Below are 20,022 nucleotides of genomic sequence, written 5' to 3'. Positions count from 1 at the left end.
CATGATATACAATCCACTGTCCACAGTATGATAACATAGTTATGCGTTCATCACCACAATCTATCTCTGAACATTTTCCTTATAACAAGATATCTTCTTAAGATGATCATTGGAAACTTCACACCTGACAGAACTCCGCGAAAGGTGAGGGAAGAGATTTCTGAGGAAAGCCAGGGATGAGACCGTCGGAACAAAAATGCAGTCTTGCCCGTCCTCCAGAGGCAAACACAGGTTGTGGATGGTTTTCTTCTGTTAGAAACTTCAGTTGCCTCCACAGCCCTACCCAAGTCCATGGTAGGCGAGTCCTCAACATGAATTTCTGGGGCTAGAGGGACAGGGAGCTGGGAGTCTGCTGAGTTAGGATACGAGCAAACTGGAGTGTGTCTAAAGTCAGCAGCCTGTGTAGGGATAGGGTTTAGAATCAGGCCAAGTATGGAATGAATGAAGAAACAGGCCACTTTTATGAAAGAGAAGAGAAGCATCAGGTCCAGTGAGGATCATCTTAAGGTTTGTTTTTGGACAAAGGATTGATTTTATTCAGTGTTGATGCACAGTACCTTTGGTTGCTGGGGAAGGAGATGACAGGCATGTTTGATACAAAGAAGAGCTCTGAATGAGTTAGCCTTGTTCTTAATGGATTGCTTTAAGAGGTAGTCGTAATGACAATAAAAATAATAGCAACTACCATTTTTTGAGCATTTAGGATGGCCAGACACAGAGTCAAGCCCTTTGTGTGCAATAATTGCAGTGGAGCCATCTAGCACTCCTGCAAGGTACCATTGTCTCCTCCATTCTACAGTTGGAGAAACTGAGGCTCAGGGAAAGGAGGTTACTCGCTCAAGCAGACTCCCATGACCCATACAGCATCCAAAGTGGATTATAAAAAAACACTCCTTCTCTGGAGAACACAACCCCTGGGCAGGGCCCAGGCCTTGGTAAGCAGACTGCAGCTCTCTTGGCTGGGTGGCCTTGGGCAGGGCTGGCACAGCCTGCAAAGTTCCATGCTGCAGTTCTGGGCTTGAGACCCGAGTCAGTCAATGGCCAAATTGGGTGTAAGAGCCAATTCTGTCTGACTCCAGAGACTTGGTCTCTTAACTTCCAGGATTTAGACAGGATTGTGAATGCCCATATAAGCTGGCTGGTCCCTTGATAAAGGGGCAATTGTGATTGTAGTCTGTACATTTGCTCCTTTTTCCTATGCAGCTCAGAGTAGGTGGCAAGCCTGAAGCATGAAGCAGGGTCTGGTGAACACCTGCCCTCCAGGTGTAGTAGGGAGGCAACAGGTACAGGGATGAAGAGGGCGCAGGGCTGCATTTGAGTCTTGGCTCCATAACTTGCCATCAGGCAGCCAGGGGATGATCTTGAGTGAGCCACTCAAAACCTCTCACCCTTGGTCTCCTCATCCATGAAAAGGGGATAGTACCTACATTTGGGATAGTTGTGTGGGCAACATGAAAGGGCAATTGGAAAAGTGCTTTCTTGAGACACAGTAAAGCAGCCTCATATATGTCCCCCACCTTCTGCCACCCAGCTGTGGATCCTGGGCCTGTCACTCAGTGCTCTAGGCCTCAGCTCCCTCCTTTGGGAAATGGGAGGTTGATGTGAAAATACCAAAGGTATACCTGAGTTGGGGACTAGTACATAATTCTGTGAAATTTGACATGCCACACAGCATACTACTCACCTGTTTCGCTTTGTACCCATAGTTCAGGAGATGTGTCCCAGTTCTTGTTTTTTTGTAACTGCATGTGGGAACTCCCTAGAAAATGTTGCCTACATCTCAGCTGGGATTTTTCTGCTGCTGCTCCACTCACTTTCTCCATACCCTTTCTGCACCAGTTTGTGTCAAACCAATTGCACTCTTCCACAGAATATTCTGGCATTCTCAGTATATTCTATTCATCTTCTGACAGGGCTCCCCACTTCACTGAATTCACGTATTGATTGCTAGCTACAAGACAGCAACCACCTACTGAGCATTTACTATGTCCCAGGCCCTGTGCGCAGCACTTTGCACATCATCTCATTTAAATGTCCTAATAACTCTGTGAGATAGGTACAGTTAGCATACTCATTGCAAGAAATTTCAGGCCCAGAGAAGTGAAGTTACCTGCCCAACATCACACAGCAATAAATGGCAGAGAGAAGATTCCTTCTGTACCACTCTGCTCTCCTTGATGTGGTTTTGGTAGAGGTACCTGTGGAGAGCTGGGGCTGGGGGCAAGAGGCAGGAGGGAAGACAGAGGAAAGTAAGAGAAAGAGATAAGGGGTGAGGTGAAGCGAGAAGACGTGAAAGAGGAGCAGGTGTAATGCTCGTCCTTGCTGCTGGAGTATAGACAAGGTATCTGTGAGGCAAAGTTGTCTGCATAAAACCCAGTGGCATTCAGCATAAGGTGTGCAGAGGATAGGACATACAGCAGCACTGTCAGCCTGGAACCTGGTCATTAGTAGCTCAGAACTATTGTCCTTGGCCTAGATGTTAAAAGGAGCTAGCCACTGGGAGGGCATTTCTGCAGAATAGACTCCTGGTAGACAGCCATGGGTCTGCAGTCCCAGCTCCAGCACTGTTTGAATGTGGGAAAGTTACTTAACCTCCCTGTGCCTGGGTTTCCTCAACTGAAATTTGGAAATAATGATACTTCCCACTTGGAAGGACTAATGTGAAGATTAAATGAGTAAACACATGTGAAGCACTTAGAACCAGGCCTGGCACAGACTAAGTGTTTGACAAACATTAGGTTCTCCTATTAGAATCAGCACTGATGAGCCACTTCCAGATAGGTACAACTTGACTGTGTTTTTTCCCTCTTTAGAAGGAATGATAACATGCTTAAAATGTAATTTTCTCACATTAGCTCCCACCCAATCCTGTGGGGGTTGGTGTGAGATGACATAGCGATGCTCACTTTATAAAGGGAGGACCAGATTCAAGACAAAGTGAGCCTGTTTTATAGCTATCACCTGCTGGAGCAGGTATGGTTTGGGGGAATCTGGAAGTGGTAACTGCTGCCTGTTTTCCGGGCAACAGCAGAGCTAAAGGCCATTTGATGGACTAATATGGAGAACCAGGGTTTTTCTTCCTTGTCAGAGTTTTTCTTTATTGTGTTAAAATACACGTAACATACAATTAACTATTTTTAATTGTTGTAAAATGTGCAGTTCAGTGGCATTTAGCACATTCAAATGTTGTAAAATCTTCACTGCTTTTTAGTTCCTGAACATTTCCATCACCCCTAAAGGAAACCCCGTATCTGTTAAGCAGTCACTCACCATTCCATCCTCCTCCCTTCAGCCCTTGGTAACAAACTAAGCTGCTTTGTCTCCATGATTTGCCTGTTTTAGATTTTTCATATAAATGGAATCATAGAGTATCTGGCCTTTTGTTTCTTGCTTCTGTCACTCAGCATAATGTTTTCAAGATTCAACCGCATTATAGAGCTTTTCAGAACTTCATTCCTTCTTATGGATGGTTGATATTCCATCATATGCATGTACCACATTTTGTTTGTCCATTCAACACTTGGTGAACATTTGGGTTGTTTCTACCTTCTAGCTATTAGGAATAGTGCTGCTGTGAACATCATGTATAAGCTTTTATATAAACTTCTGTTTCAATTCTTGGTGTTTATACCTAGGAGTGGAATTATTGGGTTATATGGTAAGTCTGTATTTAACTTATTATGGAATAATCAAACTGTTTTCCATAGTGGCAAAACCATTTTTATGTTCCCACCAGTAATTCATGAGGATTCCAACTTCTCCACATCCTTACCAATACTTGCTATTTTCTGTTGTTATTATTATTATCATTGCCTTCCTAGTGGGAGTGAAATGTTTTCTCATTGTGGTTTTGATTTGTGTTTCCCTGATGGCTAATGATGTTGAGCATCTTTCCATGTGTTTGTTGACCATGTATATATCTTTGAAGAAGTGTCTATTCAAGTCTTTCCCCACTTTTTAATGGGGTTGTTTGTCTTTTTGTTGTTGAGATGTAAGAGTTCTTTATATATTCTGAACACTAGACTCTTACCAGATACATGATTTGTAAGTATTTTCTTCCATTCCAAGTATTTTGGAAGTATCAAAATTTTTTGGTATTTGGAAATATGAAGTATTTTTTCTCTCTTCATACTGATATTAGATGTGCAAATGTTTTTAATTTTGATTATACACAATCTTTTTTTTTTTTTTTTTTTGACTTGTGCTTTTGGCGCCATATCTAAGAAACCATTGCCAAATCCAAGGTCATGAAGAATTACCACTATGTTTTCTTCTAAGTGTTTAGAGTTTAGTTCTTACATTTGTTTGATTTGTTTTTAGTTCATTTTTGGATATGGTGTGAGGTAAGGGTCTGACTTTATTCTTTTGCATATGCTTATCCAGTTGCCTGCCAAATGGCCTTGATGCCCTTGTCAAAAATTAATTGACCATACATGTATGGGTTTACTTCTAGAATCTCAATTCTGTGTCATGGATCTATATGTCTATCCTATGCCATTACCACACTGTTTGATGTTGTAGCTTTGTGGTAAGTTTTCAAATTGGAAAGTTAGAATCCCATAATTCTGTTCTTATTTTTCAAGATTTCAGCTAGTCAGGATTGTTTGTAAGTTCATGTGAATTGTAGGATCAGCTTTTCCATGTCTGCAAAAAAAGGGCATTAGGATTTGGATAGGGATTGCATTGAATATGTAAACTGCTTTGGGGAATATTGCCATCTAACAATATGAAGTCTTCCAATCCATGCAAATAGAATGTCTATCAATTTATTTAGGTCTTCTTTGATTTTTTTTTTCAGAAATTTCTTTCTGTTGCTTGTGGTCTCAGAAGTGTCTAAATGCCTGGAGGTTAAAAAAAGAGAAAATTCTGGGTTTTGCAGTCAGACTCTGTGTGCATGGGGATGGGCATTCCTTCAACATTAGTCAGCTGCTTACCACTCTGCCTTAGCCTTCACTTCTTGGACCTTTTCATGTCTTTTCTCAGCATGTATCCAACCATGTGTATGATCTTCTAGATTCCCTGGTATACATGGGTGTTTTCCAAAGTCCTTATTCCCCAAAGCACTTAAATCCTCAGCCTTTCCTCCCAGGCTTTCCAGTGTGATTTTTGTTGTACAAACTGATATTCTTTGCCTCAGATAGCAGCAGGTAGTTCATTTGCTTTCAAATGTTTTCAGCTGTATGCTGTCTGCATAGCTGCTTCTCCACCGTGAGACAGTTCTGAGTTAGGGAAATAAAGACACACCTTCTCTGTTAGTTTAGGGAGCTCCCAGACAGGTCAATACAGACAACCACAATTCTTTGGAAATGAGGTCTGCCCTGCTCTCTACAACCCCATTAACCCACACCTGGGTTGTGGGCTCCTGTCTTCAAGACCACTGCCAAGCTGGAGGGGAAGCATGGGCCAAGGGTGCATTAAAACACCACAAGGTTCTCCTATTGGGTTTCACTCACTTTTTTCTTGATTAAGTGTTCACTTGGTTGCTGTACACTTTTCACTATTTTCTACAGTTCTGATTTAGTTCATCCTGACAGTTTTTGTCAATTTTTTTTTTTTTTTTTTTGGTCTTTTTGTGGAGGGACAGTTCCTTCGGGTAATTTACTCCATTGTAGTAAGATTTTAATGCATTTGGTCAACAGATGAGGAAACTGAGGCACAGAGAAAGAAGGAATGAATAGACATAGTCCAGCTATTGTCCCTTTGTGTTTACCATGGGACAATAGCAGGACTATGAAGAGGATTCATTTAGTTCTACCTGCCTTCTTCCCTGTTGTGTCACATGACTCATCATCATTGAGTCCCCACTTGGAATGGTGACCACTAGGCTAAAGCTATACCTTCCTTACAGGTCTCTTCACATCCCCTCTTCCCTCCTCCAATCCATTCTCTGCACAACAGCCAGATAGCATAATTGGATTTTATCACTTTCCTGCTTAAAAATCCTCTGACCTTCCATCAACTGATGCGTGGATAAACAAAATGTGGTACTTTTATACAATAGAATATTATTTGGCCATAAAAATGAATGAAGCGACTTGAAGACTTTTAAGGAAGAGAGAGAGAGGACCTTCACTTTTCAGCTAGCCAGAGAAGCGTTTCCTGAAGAGTTGATCAAACACTTTCACCGGAGTTGCCAGTTTGCTGCCTGCCCTATGGAATTTGGACTCGTGCATCCCCATGGTTGTATCCTGGAATTTTCACAGGGAAGAAGCTTATGGAACCATTATCCCAAGAGGTGGTAGTGCCTGAAAAAGTAATTTTCAAGAAGATTAAGATAAATAAAGTAATGAGACTGAGGAACTCACCAGAAGTCCCTGTGATGGTTATGTTCATGTGTCAACTTGGCCAGGTGATGGTACCCAGCTGTCTGGTCAAGCAAGCACTGGCCTAACCATTACTGCAAGGACATTTGTGGCTGGTTAATAAACCAGAAGGCTGGTGTATTAAATCATCAGTCAATTGGCTGCAGCTGTGACTGATTACATCAAGAAGGGCATTCTTCTGCAATGAGAATTCAATCAGCTGGATTTAATCCAATCAGTTGACAACTTATAAGTGAGAAAGGAATTGGAAGGGATGAGTTGGGAACCCCTATAAGTTCTTGATCAAGTGGGAAACTATGTTTGGAGTCTGAGTCCAGCAGCTGTTTGGGACTGGATCCCAGTGGGGAAGAGGCTTGAAGGAAGGGCATCAGCAGCTCCAGGCAGACAGTGGAAGCCTGGCACTTAAACCGCCAGCAATTGTAGGGCAGGGATGGTGTCTGATTAAGATTAATCTGTATATGCCTGGTAACCCACCGGGGTCAGAAGAGCTGAATCATCAGTGATGCTTGATGAAAGCTGATATCAAAACATTCAAGTGCGTCTCAGTGAAGATGATTCTGTAGACCAGGCTAACTGGGGACCAAATGTGAAGCCTTCTGGTGGTTTAACCTTAACAAAAGGCAGGATTGAAGTTGGAAGTGGATTACTCTGAGGCCATCGTCCTTGAACATCACTTCTCTTAGCACGACCTTCTAGAAGAGCTGCAGAGCAGGTGGTTTGAGAATTTTGTGACCACAGTACTATGAATGGGTTCTATTGGTCTAGATGAACAAGCATTTCAAATATCAGAGAAGCCACACCAGATCTTGGCAATGATATCCATATGCTGAAACCTAAGACCAGGTTAATCTCTCTGGTGATCATTTTAATGAAGAATTCAATGGAAGACAGACCAGATGCTGGTGATTCTGGAAAGATGTTGGCTGAAGCACATTTTATGATGCCTTCTCTCCTCCCTGCTGGGCTCATCAACCGGTAAGAAGAGCGTGGTTCACTGTTGGAGCCTGGAGAGTGATCTCACACACACCCAGAGCGTTGAGTGTGAGGAGAGATGCAGGTTTGGGCCAGAACAGGATTGTATTTGTGCACCATTATTTGCAATACTGGGGAAAAGATCAAGGGCCTGGGAGCCTAAGTCAGAGACCACTGATCCAAAGGGACAAGGACTGGTAATTCCACAGATTCTGGCCCTCCTCCAGGGAGAACTTCCCTGCTAGGTTGAACCTCTCTCTTTTCTTGTGGTTGAGAACGGGCTGTCCCTCTACTGTGGGCTCTGAGAGCCTGGTCCTCCTCAGTTAATTCACTCAAGCAGTCCCAGCTTGCTAGGTCATTTGACTCTGGCTTAAAGGAGAAACAGTTCCTTCCTAAGTGAATGTGTTCTTCTGCTCTAGATGAACAAGAGTTTCAAGTATCATATAAACTGTGTGATATTGTTTTGGCAAAGGTATCCCATATGCAGAAACCTAAAGCTAGGTAATATTCTAATCTCAAATGACTCTTGAAATGGATTATTACATGTAAAATGATAGAAAATTCTTAACTATCATGTGAGTTGCACATAAATATTCTGATTTAATTTGTTAAGTACTAATGTAACATTTGTGGTGGGATTGTAAAAAAAGTAGAAATTTCCCCATTGCCTGTAAGAAGAGCCCAACACTTTGACTTGAACTAACTGATGTAAGTAAGCAAAGAAAGCTTGTAAGTCATTTAAAGGGACTCAGGAGCTGAGTAAAACCTAACCAAAATCAGAATAGGAAGTTCTTATTTAGATTTAGGACGGAACAAGAGATTTTGACAGAGTTACTAAACTATATTACAAAGGAATGGCCAAGGAGCAAAAAAAAAACAAGTTTTGGGAAACAAATTATTTCTAAATTCAAAAATGTTAAACAGAGTACCTGAGAAAAGGAACCAACATTATTGATTTGGTAATCTGGAAGGTCAAAAGATTATTTGTGGTCTCTACTCAGTTATCAAGTAATTCACAGGTATTTGCAAAAGCACATTCATATGCATTTCACAAATTCATAAGCTTAATTATGACTTTAACTGAAATCTCACTACATTGTTTATCTTGTAAAACGTGTATGTATTGCAAGAAAAAGTGTGTATATGTTGCATGGTCAGTTCATCTTCTGTAACATTTCAGTTAAACAAAATTCTCTGTTTTTCTAGATCAATATATTCACATTTCCTTTGCATTTACTGTTTACGTTTGTTGAATTTTGCATTAGTCATAGTTTCTTTTGTATTGTAATATCTAGAAAACCAATAAAATGGAGAACCGGAAAAAAAAAAAATGAATGAAGCACGGAAATACATGCTACAACATGGATGAAAACATTTTGCTAAGTAAAGAAGCTAGTCAAACAAGACCACATATTTTATGTTTCCATTTATAGGAAATGTCCAGAGTAGGCAAATCTATAGTATAGAAATTAGATTAGTGGTTGCTTAGGGATGGGATTGATAGTTATAGGACACAGGGTTTCTTTTTCTTTATTTTTTAACTTTTTATTTAGAAATAATTTGAAACTTACATGACAGCTACAAAATAGTACACACCCCAGAGAACTCCAATGTAATCCCACCCTCCTAGATACCCAGACCCACCAACTTTAACATTTTGCCATCTTTGCACTTTCTTCCTTCCTTTTTTCCTTCCTTCCATTGATCCATCCATCCAGCCATCCATCCATCTCCCTATCTCCCTATCTGCTGCCTATCTATCTATCTATCTATCCATCTATCTATCATCATCATCTATCATCTGTTTTGAAACATTTGAGAGCAGGTTGCACACATCATACTCCTTGAACACATATGAACAAGGATATTAGCTATGTAATCACCTTAAGTACAGTTACACCTTAAGTAAGTTCAAGAAATTTAACGTTGATAGGAAGCTTACATTCTATATTCCAATTTTTTCTTATGTCCCTATGATGTCCTCTTCAGCCTTTTCCCCTCTGTTTTTAAATCTATCCAGTATCATGTATTGCGTTTAATTATCTCTTTAGTTCCTCTTTCTCTTTTTTGTAATTGTGGAAGCATAAATAAACATAAAACTTCCCATCTCAACCCCTCCCAAGCATATCATTCAGTGGGATTAATCACATTTACAGTGTTATAATACACTTTCCCTTCACCCCAGATAGAAACCCTACACTCATTTTCCATTGACTTTGCATTGCCCCTGCCCCTTGCCCCAGTTACCTGCACTGTACTTTCTGTCTTTATGAGTTTGCATATTCTCTGATATTTTCTTTGTGGTTACTATGGGACTTAAATCTAACATCCTAAATCTATAACAACCTCATTTGCTTTGATACCAATTTAACTTCAATAGCATACATAAACCAGGCTCCCTTTTCCTTCCGTCCCCCTGCTTTATGAAGCTCTTGTCACAAATTATGTATTTTTAATTAGGAGCCCCAAACCACTGATTTTTCATTACATTTTATTCATTTACCTTTTAGATCCTGTAGGAAGTAAAACGAGTTAAAAATAAAAAATACAGTATTTCTGGTATTTCTGTTTACCTATGTCATTATCTTTATCAGAGACCATTATTTTTTCATGTGGCTTCAATCAATTGTTTTGTGTCCTTTTCTTTCACCCTGCAGAACTCCCTTTGGCATTTCTTGTAGGAAATCCCTCAGTTTTTGTTTATCTGGGAATGTCTTAATTCCTTGCTTATATATTTCCTAAGATATTAGATGCTTCCTTTTAATTATCAATTTTTAGATTCTGATTCATGGGATTCTTTTTTTATGACAATGGTTGTAGGTTCCCAGAAACATCATGCAGTTCTATAGTTCCCATAAAACCCTTCTTACATACACCCTTTTCTATTATTACCACTCCACACCAGTTTGGCATCTTTGCTACAATTCATGAAACAATATTATTATAATTATATCATTAACTTTAGTCTTCTGTCTAAACTAGGCTTCACTCTGTGCTGTATACAGTTTCACTCGTTTCTGTGTGTGTATATAGTAATTTATATTCAACCTAAAACTTCCTCTTTTTTTCTGTTTTCATATATACAGTTCAGTGGTGTTAAATACATAAACAAAGTTATGCCCCCATCCTTGTCATCCATTGCCAAAATTTTTCCATAACCCCAAACAGAAACTCTGTACCAACTGAACATTAACTTCCCATTCCCTTCCCCTACTTGTCCCCTGGTAACCTCTATTCTAGTTTCTGACTTTATGAATTTGCACATTCTGCTTATTTCATATAAAGTGAGATCAGACAGTATTTGTCCTTTTGTGTCTGGCTTATTTCACCCAACATGATGTCCTTGAGGTTCATTCATGTTATAGAAAGCACCAGAACTTCATTCCTTTTTTATGGCCAAGTATTATTCCATTGTATGTCTATACCACATTTTGTTTAGCTATTCATCAGCTGATGGACACTTGGGTTGCTTACACCTTTTGGCAATTGTGAATAACACTGCTATGAATGTGGGAGCCCCTGCTTTCAGTTCTTTTGGGTATATACCTAGAAGTGGCATTGCTGGGTCATATGGTAGTTCTATACTTAATTTTATGAGCAATCACCATACTGTTTTCCACAGTGGCAGCACTATTGTATATTCCCACCAAAAATAAGGGTGTTCCTATTCTTCACATCCTCTCCAACACTTATTTTTTGTTTGTTTTTTTAATAGTAGCCATTCTAGTAAGTGTGAGATGATGTCTCATTTTAGTTATGATTTTCCTTTAGCTATGATTTGCATTTTCCTGATGGCTAATGACTTTGACCATCTTTTCATGTGCTTATTGGCCATTTATATACCTTCTTTGATGAAGTGTCTATAGAAGTCTTTTTCCTGTTTTTAAATTGGGTCATGTGTCTTTTTGTTATTGAGTTGTAGAAGTTCTTTATATATTCTGGATATTCTGGTTTCCAAATATTTTCTCCCATTCTATAGGTTGTCTTTTCACTTTCTTGATAAACTCCTTTGAAGCACATTTTTAAAAAAAAAATTTGATGAAGCTCCATTTATCTATTTTTTTTTTCTTTTGTTGCTTGTTCTTTTGGTGTCAAGTCTAAGAAACCATTGCCTATTACGAGATTCTGAAGATGTTTCCACATATTTTATTCTAGGAGGTTTATAGTTTTGGTTCTTATATTTAGGTCTTTGATCCATTTTGAGTTAATTTTTGTATATGATGTGAGGTAGGACTCCAACTTCATTCTTTTTCATATGAATATCCAGTTTTTCCAGTAGCATTTGTTGATGAGACTGGTCTTTCTCCCACTTAGTGGACTTGTCACCTTTGTCAAAGATCAGCTGGCCAAAGGTGTTAAGGGTTTATTTCTGAACTCTTGATTTGTTTCCATTGGTCTATATGTCTGCCCTTGTGTTAGTCCCATGCTGTTTTGATTATTGTAGGTTTGTAATAAATTTTAAAATAAGGAAGAGTGAGTTGTCCAACTTTGTTCTTCTTTTTCAAGATGTTTTTGACTATTTGGGTCTGCTTACCCTTCCAGATGAATTTGATGATGAGTTTTTTCATTCCTACAAAGAAGTCTGTTGGAATTTTGCTTAAATTTGCATTGAATCTATATTTTGTTTTGGGTAGAATTACCATCTCAAGAACAGTTAGTCTTGAAATCCATGAACATGGAATGCCCTTCCATTTGTTTTAGGTCTTCTTTAACTTCTTTCAGTGATGCTTTGTGTTTTCAATGTACAAGTCATTTACATCCTTGGTTAAATTTATTTCTAGATATTTCATTCTTTTAGTTGCAACTATAAATGTATTTTTTTCTTCATTTCCTCATAGCATTATTCATTATCAGTGTACAGAAAAACCACTGATTTTCATGTGTTGATCCTGGACTCTGCCAATTTACTGAATTTATCAGTTCTAGTAGCTTTGTTGTAGATTTCTCAAGATTTTCTATGTATAAGATCATGTCATCTGAAAACGGGGAGAGTTTTACTTCTTCCTTTCCTATTTGGATGCCTTTTATTTCTTTTTCTTGCCTAATTGCTCTGGCTAGAGCTTCTAATACTATGTTGAATAACAGGGGTGACAGTGGGCATCCTTGTCTTGTTCTTGATCTTGGAGGGAAAGTTTTCCGTCTTTTACCATTATGTATAAGGTTAACTGTGGGTTTTTCATATGTGCCCCTCAACATGTTAAGGATGTTTTAGGGGTGTTGTTGTTTTTTAATCAGGAGGGGTTGCTGATTTTTGTCAAATGTCTTTTCTGCATCAATTGAGATGACATGTAGTTTTTTTTCCCCTTTGTTCAACTGATGTGGTGTATTACGTTAAGTGATGTTCTTATGTTGAACCACCCTTGCATACCTGTGATAAATCCTACTTGATCATGGTATATAGTTCTTTTAATGTAGTACTGGATTCAGTTTGCTAGGTATTTGTTGATTCTTGCTAGGGCCCACCTTAGGTCTATGTAGCCTTAGGTCCCTGTGCCTGAATGTGTGTGGGACTCTTAAGTTGCTGCCATGGGTGACTTTGTGGTCAGTAACCAAGGCAGGAGGTGCCCAGGCCAGAGTGCTGCCACCGTGTGGCTCTCAAGCCTTGCCAGACTGAGCTTGGGGGAAGGGTCCCGACTGGCTTGCCTGTGTTATAGCTCTCCTAACTTTTATTTTGGTGGGTTTTCTTTCTTTAATTTGGCATCTGTGGCATCTTTCCCCAGTTTCTATCATTCTCCAGAGTTCCAAATGAGTTTAATTTATCCTTTTACTTAGCCGTCTCTAAATTTCCCCCAGGGGAAATATTCCTGGGGATGTCTTACGCAGTCATTTGATGATGTTACTTTTCCCTCATGTCCTCATATTTGAAAGAGAGTTTTTCCAGGTACAGAATTCTTGGTTGGCACTTTTTTTTTCTGCTTTCAGCATTTTAAATATGTCTTCTCACTGCCTTCTTGCCTCCATGGTTTCTTATGAGAATCGGCACTTAATCTTATTCCTTTGTCGATGAAGTGTTGCTTCTCTTTTGCAACTTTCAGAATTCTCTCTTTATCTTTGGTATTCAACAGTTTGATTATAGCTTGGCACAGTGTGGGTCTAATTGTGTTTATACTGTTTAGAGTTCATTGAGCATCTTGGATGTATATATTCATGTCTTCTGTTAAATTTGGGAAGTTTTCAGCCATTATTTCTTTGAATATTTTCTCCACACCTTTTTTCTTTCTTTTCCTCTGGGACACTCACAATGCATACATTGGTATACTTGTTGGTGTCCCACAGGTTCCTCAGGCTCTGCTCACTTTTCTTCATTCTTTCCTCTTTCTATACCTCAGACTGTATGATTTCAAATGTCTTATCTTTGTGTTTACTGATTATTTCTTCTGTCAGCTCCAATCTGTTGTTGAATCCAAGGAAATTTTAAATTTCTGTTACTGTGGTCTTCAGCTCTGTTTGGATCTTTTCATAATTTCAATCTCTCTATTGATATTCTATCTGTTGTCATCTGTCATTTTCTTGATTACCTTTTGTCCTTTGCCTGGGCCATTACTTCCTATTTCTTCATGTGTTTGTAATATTTCATTGAAACCTGGACATTTTCATTTTCTAATGTTTTATCTCTTGAATTTAGATTCTGTTTCTGTTCCTTAAGCTTGTATGCAGTTAGTGTTATGCCAAAGCTTTACTTGAATGCCAGGGGCTAATAAAAAAAAGGAAGAGGGGAAAAAGAAAACACCCTTTCTTTGAAAAGTGACCTGTGCGAACGCTCTCCTTTAGGGCTTATCTATACACTGAGTTTGGAGAATTGCTCCAGACCAAAAGACAGGGCCTCCCTCATCCTTTCTGCACATTCCTTTTGTCTTGGGCATGTGCCTGCATTTGTCATCTCTTCCCTAGGAGAAAGTTTCCTCTTGGTCCTGGGCACTGCACCGTATATCCTACAGCGAGCAATCCCATGCTCCAGGCAGCAAGACTTGGCTGCTCTCCCACAGCATTCTGTAGGAGAGCTTGGTGAGCTGCTTCCAATACACAGGACAAGTTCTGGGAGGGTGGGTCCCTCAGGCCACCAGCACACAGATTGGGGCAGACATACATGCTCTCAGTATAGCTACAAAGATTACTCTGCTCACTCTGGAACCAGGACCAGGGATCCCACTGGTAGCAGGGACTAGCTGTGAGCCAAGTTGGTGAACAAATGAGAGAGGGGCTAACCAGGGCGCCACAAGATTCTACAACTTTTAAACGGCATTTTTCTTGATTGAGTTCTCCCCTGGTACTGTACTCCTTTAACTGTTTTCTGGAGGTTTTAGAAAGGTGTTTTTTTCAATTCTTGCTGGTTCTTGAAAGCTTCTGTAGAGGAATGGAGCTCTGCCATCTTGATCTGCAGATTTTGCAGATTTTTTAAGATTAGAGATTTTCGAAGATCAGAATTTTTTTCCTCCAGGGTTTCTTTTTGAGGATATGAAAATGTTGTAAAATTGATTGTGTTGATGGTTGCACATCTCTGTGATTAGTGCAGGGTCTGACAGCACAGAGGGGACTGTGGAGGTGGTTATAGCCAACTCTTGCTCCTCAGGAAAAGACAGTTTAAATGGGAAGGCAGAGCACACTCCTGAATGTTAAGAACTCATACCGTTGCTACCAACCATTAGGAATGCGGTAGTGTACAGTGCCGTGGCCATGTGGCCTGGAGGAGGTAAGACTGGCCTGAAGGAGTTGCTTTGCTGAACGCCAAGGAACAAGCATCTTCAGGTAGAGGAACAAAGGTTGGTTAGAGTTGGGTAGAAGAAAGATGGTATCTGTAGATAATGAAGGTTTTGTGGCATTCGAGAGTTGAGACCTTGGCACTTTAAGCTGTTGTTATCAGGATAGGGTAATTGGGAGCAATAAGTAGACCTCATAGTGGTTGAGAGTATGGAATTTGGACACTGATTTTTTTTTTTTTTTTTTTTTGCCACTTCCTAATCTGGTGACTTTGGCCAAGTTGCTTTACCTCCCTGTGTCTCCATTTTCCCACCTGTAACATGGGATCATATTTTATACCCCATAGGGTTGCTGTGAGGATGAAATGAGAAATTGCACTGAGCATATGTCAGTAGGAGGCCAACCAGCAGGAGATGACATAAATACCCTCTTTGTCACTCAGGCTGGAGCAGAGGACTTCTATGGGGGAGAAGTCAGGTTTAGTTGCTAAGTGGATGCCCTTAGAAGCCAGGCTGGTTTTGGGCTGATGCTTGTGGTAGGCCATGGTTTCCTGCATTTAGCTGAGTTTTGTTTAATTAAGAAAGTGCAAAAGATAAAGGAGAAATTTTGGCACTCATGGCTGGGCCACATGGGTGCAGAATAGACTCGAGGCAGGTGGAGCCAGAAGGAGGTTGCCACTGAGGAGAATTGAGCATGGGTTCAAGGTATCTGGAGGTTTTACCTGGCTGTTTCTCTGCTCCACTTCACAGCCATTTACAACTTCCAAGGCAGCGGAGCTCCCCAGCTCTCCCTGCAGATCGGCGATGTGGTGCAGATCCAGGAGACCTGCGGAGGTGAGTCACTGGCCCTCCTGCCCCACAGGTGCCAGGCCCCTGGGTGATGGTGTTGGGAAGCCTGTGGTACATACCCAGCACCGTGCTCAGCCCTATCTGATCCTGCAACCACGTATGTGCTGCGTAAATACATTTTTCTAATGTTAGTAATTAGAATTTACTGAACAAAATTGTTTTGTTATTTTAGGGATTTACGTTCATATATAAGGCCTAACTGGGTATTTCAGTGTATGCTTTGCTCTCAGTTTGCTACAGCCATGGGACAGTTTGAGCCTGTGACATCTCTTAGATATGCTTCTTTATTAGTATTAGTACTATTACAAAGGAAAATAGGTGTTATTAGAGTTTAAAAGGTCCCAATAAATTTTGCACTTGACTCTGTGAACATTGCTATACACAGTTGTGTAGCATGTACACTGAACAAATGCACCCAGCCCAGGGAGTGAGCTGTCACTCTCCTCATCAAGATGGGAGCTCTATCTTGGGTGAAGTGGCAGCTCTTTCTTCCCACAGAGGAAGAAGAAGTTGTGAAGCCAAATGTCTGTTGGGTTGCATCCACCCATAGTGGTGGTGGTTGTTGTGGGCAGGGACTTTTTCTGATTTGCCCAAAGGCAAATGGCCTTGAACTCATGAGTCATGCAGTTAAGACCAATATATCAGTTATGTCACTGATACAATTGATATTGGGAGCATGGTTTCAGTGGATGAACCAAATTGGGTTGCTACTGCATCATCCACAATGAGGCAGGTTTTCCTGCATCTTACTGGCCTGGCTGGAACACCACAGGCCTCCATGGGGGGCACAGATTGTGTGCTTCCTGTGACTAGGCAGAGCAAAGAAGAAAGAAGAACGGTGTGGGTTGAGTGGCAGGCCCAGTCCCTTCTCCACAGCTATTCCATCAGGGAAGTCCCTCTTCCTTCCCTGGGACAAGAGTGAGGGGCAGAGCAGTTGTGCCTCTCCTAGGAAACACGGAGCCCGGAAAAAGGAGATTACCTACAGGAGTAGACATCTTTGGGTCATTACCACCTACTGGGCACTGTGCTAAGTTTGTTACAGCACATTGTCCTGGTTACAGCAACCCACAAGACAGGTATTATCATCTCCAGCACTGGATTAGCTGTGAGCTACTTCTAAGCAATGGATCCCTCTAGCCGCCCCTGCAGATTGGTGCAGGGGTGCACACACGCACCCACACAGACAGACACACACACACACACACACACACATGCAAACTAGAAAACAAACAACAGCTTTTTCTTGGAAAAGATACTTGGCATTTCTAAAACAGCATTAATGGAAAGGTGCTATTGTCAATGGTGGGTAGAGGGATGCTGCCAAATTTCCCAGCACCAGCACCGCCACCAACAACAAAACAGCATTAGAAGAGTCATCATGGGGACCTGAGAAACTTGCTCATCTTCCTGATATTTATTTTATGATTTTATGAATTGTATTGTTTTTATTTTGGATTCTCTATGAGAGGATACCATACATTTTTCGGTGTCCAGGGCCTCTAAAGATCCCAGCACAGCCCTGATTAAAATCTTTTACACACAGAGTGAATGAGACTGGGGGCAGGGTGAGTAGATGCTTTCCTAAAGATACAGGACAGTGATTCCAAACACACTGCCCTTCCCCACCCTATCCTTTGCAAATCCAATTCTATGTGGTGGCAGATAACCGAACTGTAGGTGTCCTACCAAGGGGCAAAGAGTGAAAATAACAGCGGTGACAGCTCTCCTCAGTTGACACATATGTGTCTCTTATGGGCTACCAAATGCTGACCCTAATCCTGGGAAAAAGATATGAATCCTCCCGTTGGCCGGTGAGGAAACCCAGGTGAGGGAAGGGAAATGACTTACCTAAGCTTGCACAGTGAGCCCATGGCTGCTTTCCAATGCCCAAGCCCACGGCCTTTCCTCTACCCCATGCCTGCCAAGACAGTGACAAAGCTTTGGTAATTATTTTTTGTGCCCCATATTTTGAAACTCAAATATTTTCTTCTTCATTTCAAGCAGTTTCCCTGGAAAGAGAGCTTAAGGGTCATGGATTGCCTCGTCATTACCCTTGTTTGGCCCCGTGCCCCTACCCTCAAAAAGTCTACACTGACCGACTCACTGCCACCTTTGTCTTTGGGCTCAGCACCCCTGCTTTTAATCTCTTTGTTTGGGTCTGGTTTCCATTTTAAATTCTATTTTATTAGTCTTATTTTAATGTGTCCTTGTAATAGGCAGTCACACAATATCTTTCTGGAAAAAGCCAGGGCATATTAATTTGGTGATTGCCAGCTTATGAATATTTTGAGAATACAATGTTCAGAGGCTCATAGAATGACTCTAGATATCTGAGGAATTGGTTTGCCAATTATTAGGGCTTATCGTGCATTCAGATGTACACATAGAGTTTTCAGCCTGTAATCAATGGACTCCTCAGATTTCCCTGAGGCCTTTGGAGCATGTGATGGAGAGGGAGCTAAGGAAGGTCTGAGATCAAGTCTGGTTTTGTCTGCTCTGCAGATGGAGAGTTCTGCCTATGATTCTGTTGGAAAAAATGGCTCCTTCAAAAATATTTTTAAAATGTGGAAACCACAGTAGTAGTCAAAATTAGTCAAAATGGTGTAGTAGAAAGAACTTGGGTATACCCAGGAAACCTTCTTGTATAAAATTGGTTGAAGAACAAAATCCAGCCATTTAAGAGATGAATCAAAATGGAAGAATGTAGGTATTGAAACGGTATAACAAAAGGAAATAGTGGTAAGCATTGATTCCAATTGAATAAGTTTACAAAAATTAGTATTAAAAATCCTGATATTTATGGCTACAAGAAAGAATGCATTGTTAGGAACCTGAACAATGTAAAATAAATAATTTAATAAAATTGAGACGTGGGAACGGGGTGGAAGAGAGCAGATCAGTGCTGTGACATCGCATTCACAGGAGAGAATCCATCAGATTATTTTAAAATAAGACATGTAATTTTAAAAAACACAACCACTCTAATTTTTAAAGTGCTTTTTGTAAACACTTTCCTTTTAGAGGCGTGTTTAAAAAATCTTTTTTTGTGACGAAATAACATTAATGGAAGTCAACATTTCCTTCAATTTCACTTTGATTTCTTTTTCTTTTAAATATGAGTAAGTTTGAATTTGATATTTTTGTTCATATAGTATCATTACTGAATGCTCATTTTTATGAGGGTATTTAAAATTTTAATTTGATCTATTTATTCATCTGCCATTCTAGTGTATAAATATATGTTCAAAGTTAACCAGAATGATGTTAATCCTGCTTTTTTTCTGGGTAATGGGACTTTAGATGATTCTTGTAGCTTTTATCTTTATAATTTTCTTCTTAGTTTGAATTCTTTATAATAGCACATATCAATTTTAGAGCAAAAATACGCAGTCTCGAAGATTGGAAGCAAACATCCCCAGATGTTAGCAATGGTTAACTCTGGGTGACAGCACTGTGAGTGCTTATTATCTTATTCTTTGTACTTTTCAGTAATTTTTTAATTCCCAAAAATAACGAAGTAGAAAGAGCATGGACTTTTGAATTAGAAAGTTATTCCGTGCTTCTACTGCCTAATTGCTGAGTGATCTTGGACAGAATGGTTTTAATTTTCTCATCTGTCAAATGAGGAATCCTGGGGTTGTTATGAGGATAAAATGAAAAACCATTGAGAAGTTGTCTAGTGACCTGGTTGGTCACAGAAAGTGCTTTATGCTGGTTAGTTCTACCTTGCCCCACATTCTTATAGAGCTGCATTGAGACTGGCAGGTATATAGATTTACAATATGTCCCATGCCGTAGCTGACCCTTTGGAAAACATGAGGCTAGTTCTTCCTTGCCTACATGCTAAACTTAATCATCTGGATGAAAAGGGAAGAAAACCTGATCTGTAACCTTAGACATAAATGAATTCCTTTTTGATAGAGCTCAAATATTTTGATTACTTTTTGTCATAGAGATAGCGTATTGTTACGATAAAATCTCACGCAGTTCAGAAAGGTATCAATTGCTAGGCCTTAGACATCCTAGTATTTGCTTCTCTGTCCATATTACATCTTTCAGGCCACTGCCTCTATTACCTAGAGGTAGCATAAACATTTGCTGTCCTTCTTTTGGATGTGGAAAACACTTGTAAGTGTTGATTGAGCAGTTAGAATTCCTTGTAGAGGGGAAAGCATAAAAAA

The 20,022-nt window shown here is 40.1% G+C and overlaps 1 protein-coding gene across 1 annotated transcript in view; it reads left to right on the top strand.

The window, feature by feature from the left end:
* DOCK2 (dedicator of cytokinesis 2) overlaps positions 1-20,022 on the top strand; it is a 431,071-nt gene that overhangs the window by 16,322 nt on the left and 394,727 nt on the right. The window contains exon 2 of the mRNA XM_037798794.1: positions 15,743-15,826. Coding sequence (XP_037654722.1) covers positions 15,743-15,826 — 84 coding nt within the window. The remainder of the gene's footprint in view (positions 1-15,742; positions 15,827-20,022) is intronic.

This window comes from Choloepus didactylus, chromosome 11 (genome assembly GCF_015220235.1).
Source record: "Choloepus didactylus isolate mChoDid1 chromosome 11, mChoDid1.pri, whole genome shotgun sequence".
Lineage (NCBI taxonomy): Eukaryota > Metazoa > Chordata > Mammalia > Pilosa > Megalonychidae > Choloepus > Choloepus didactylus.
The sequence above is the reverse complement of the archived record's forward strand: the minus strand, read 5'-3'. Positions and strand labels throughout refer to the sequence as shown.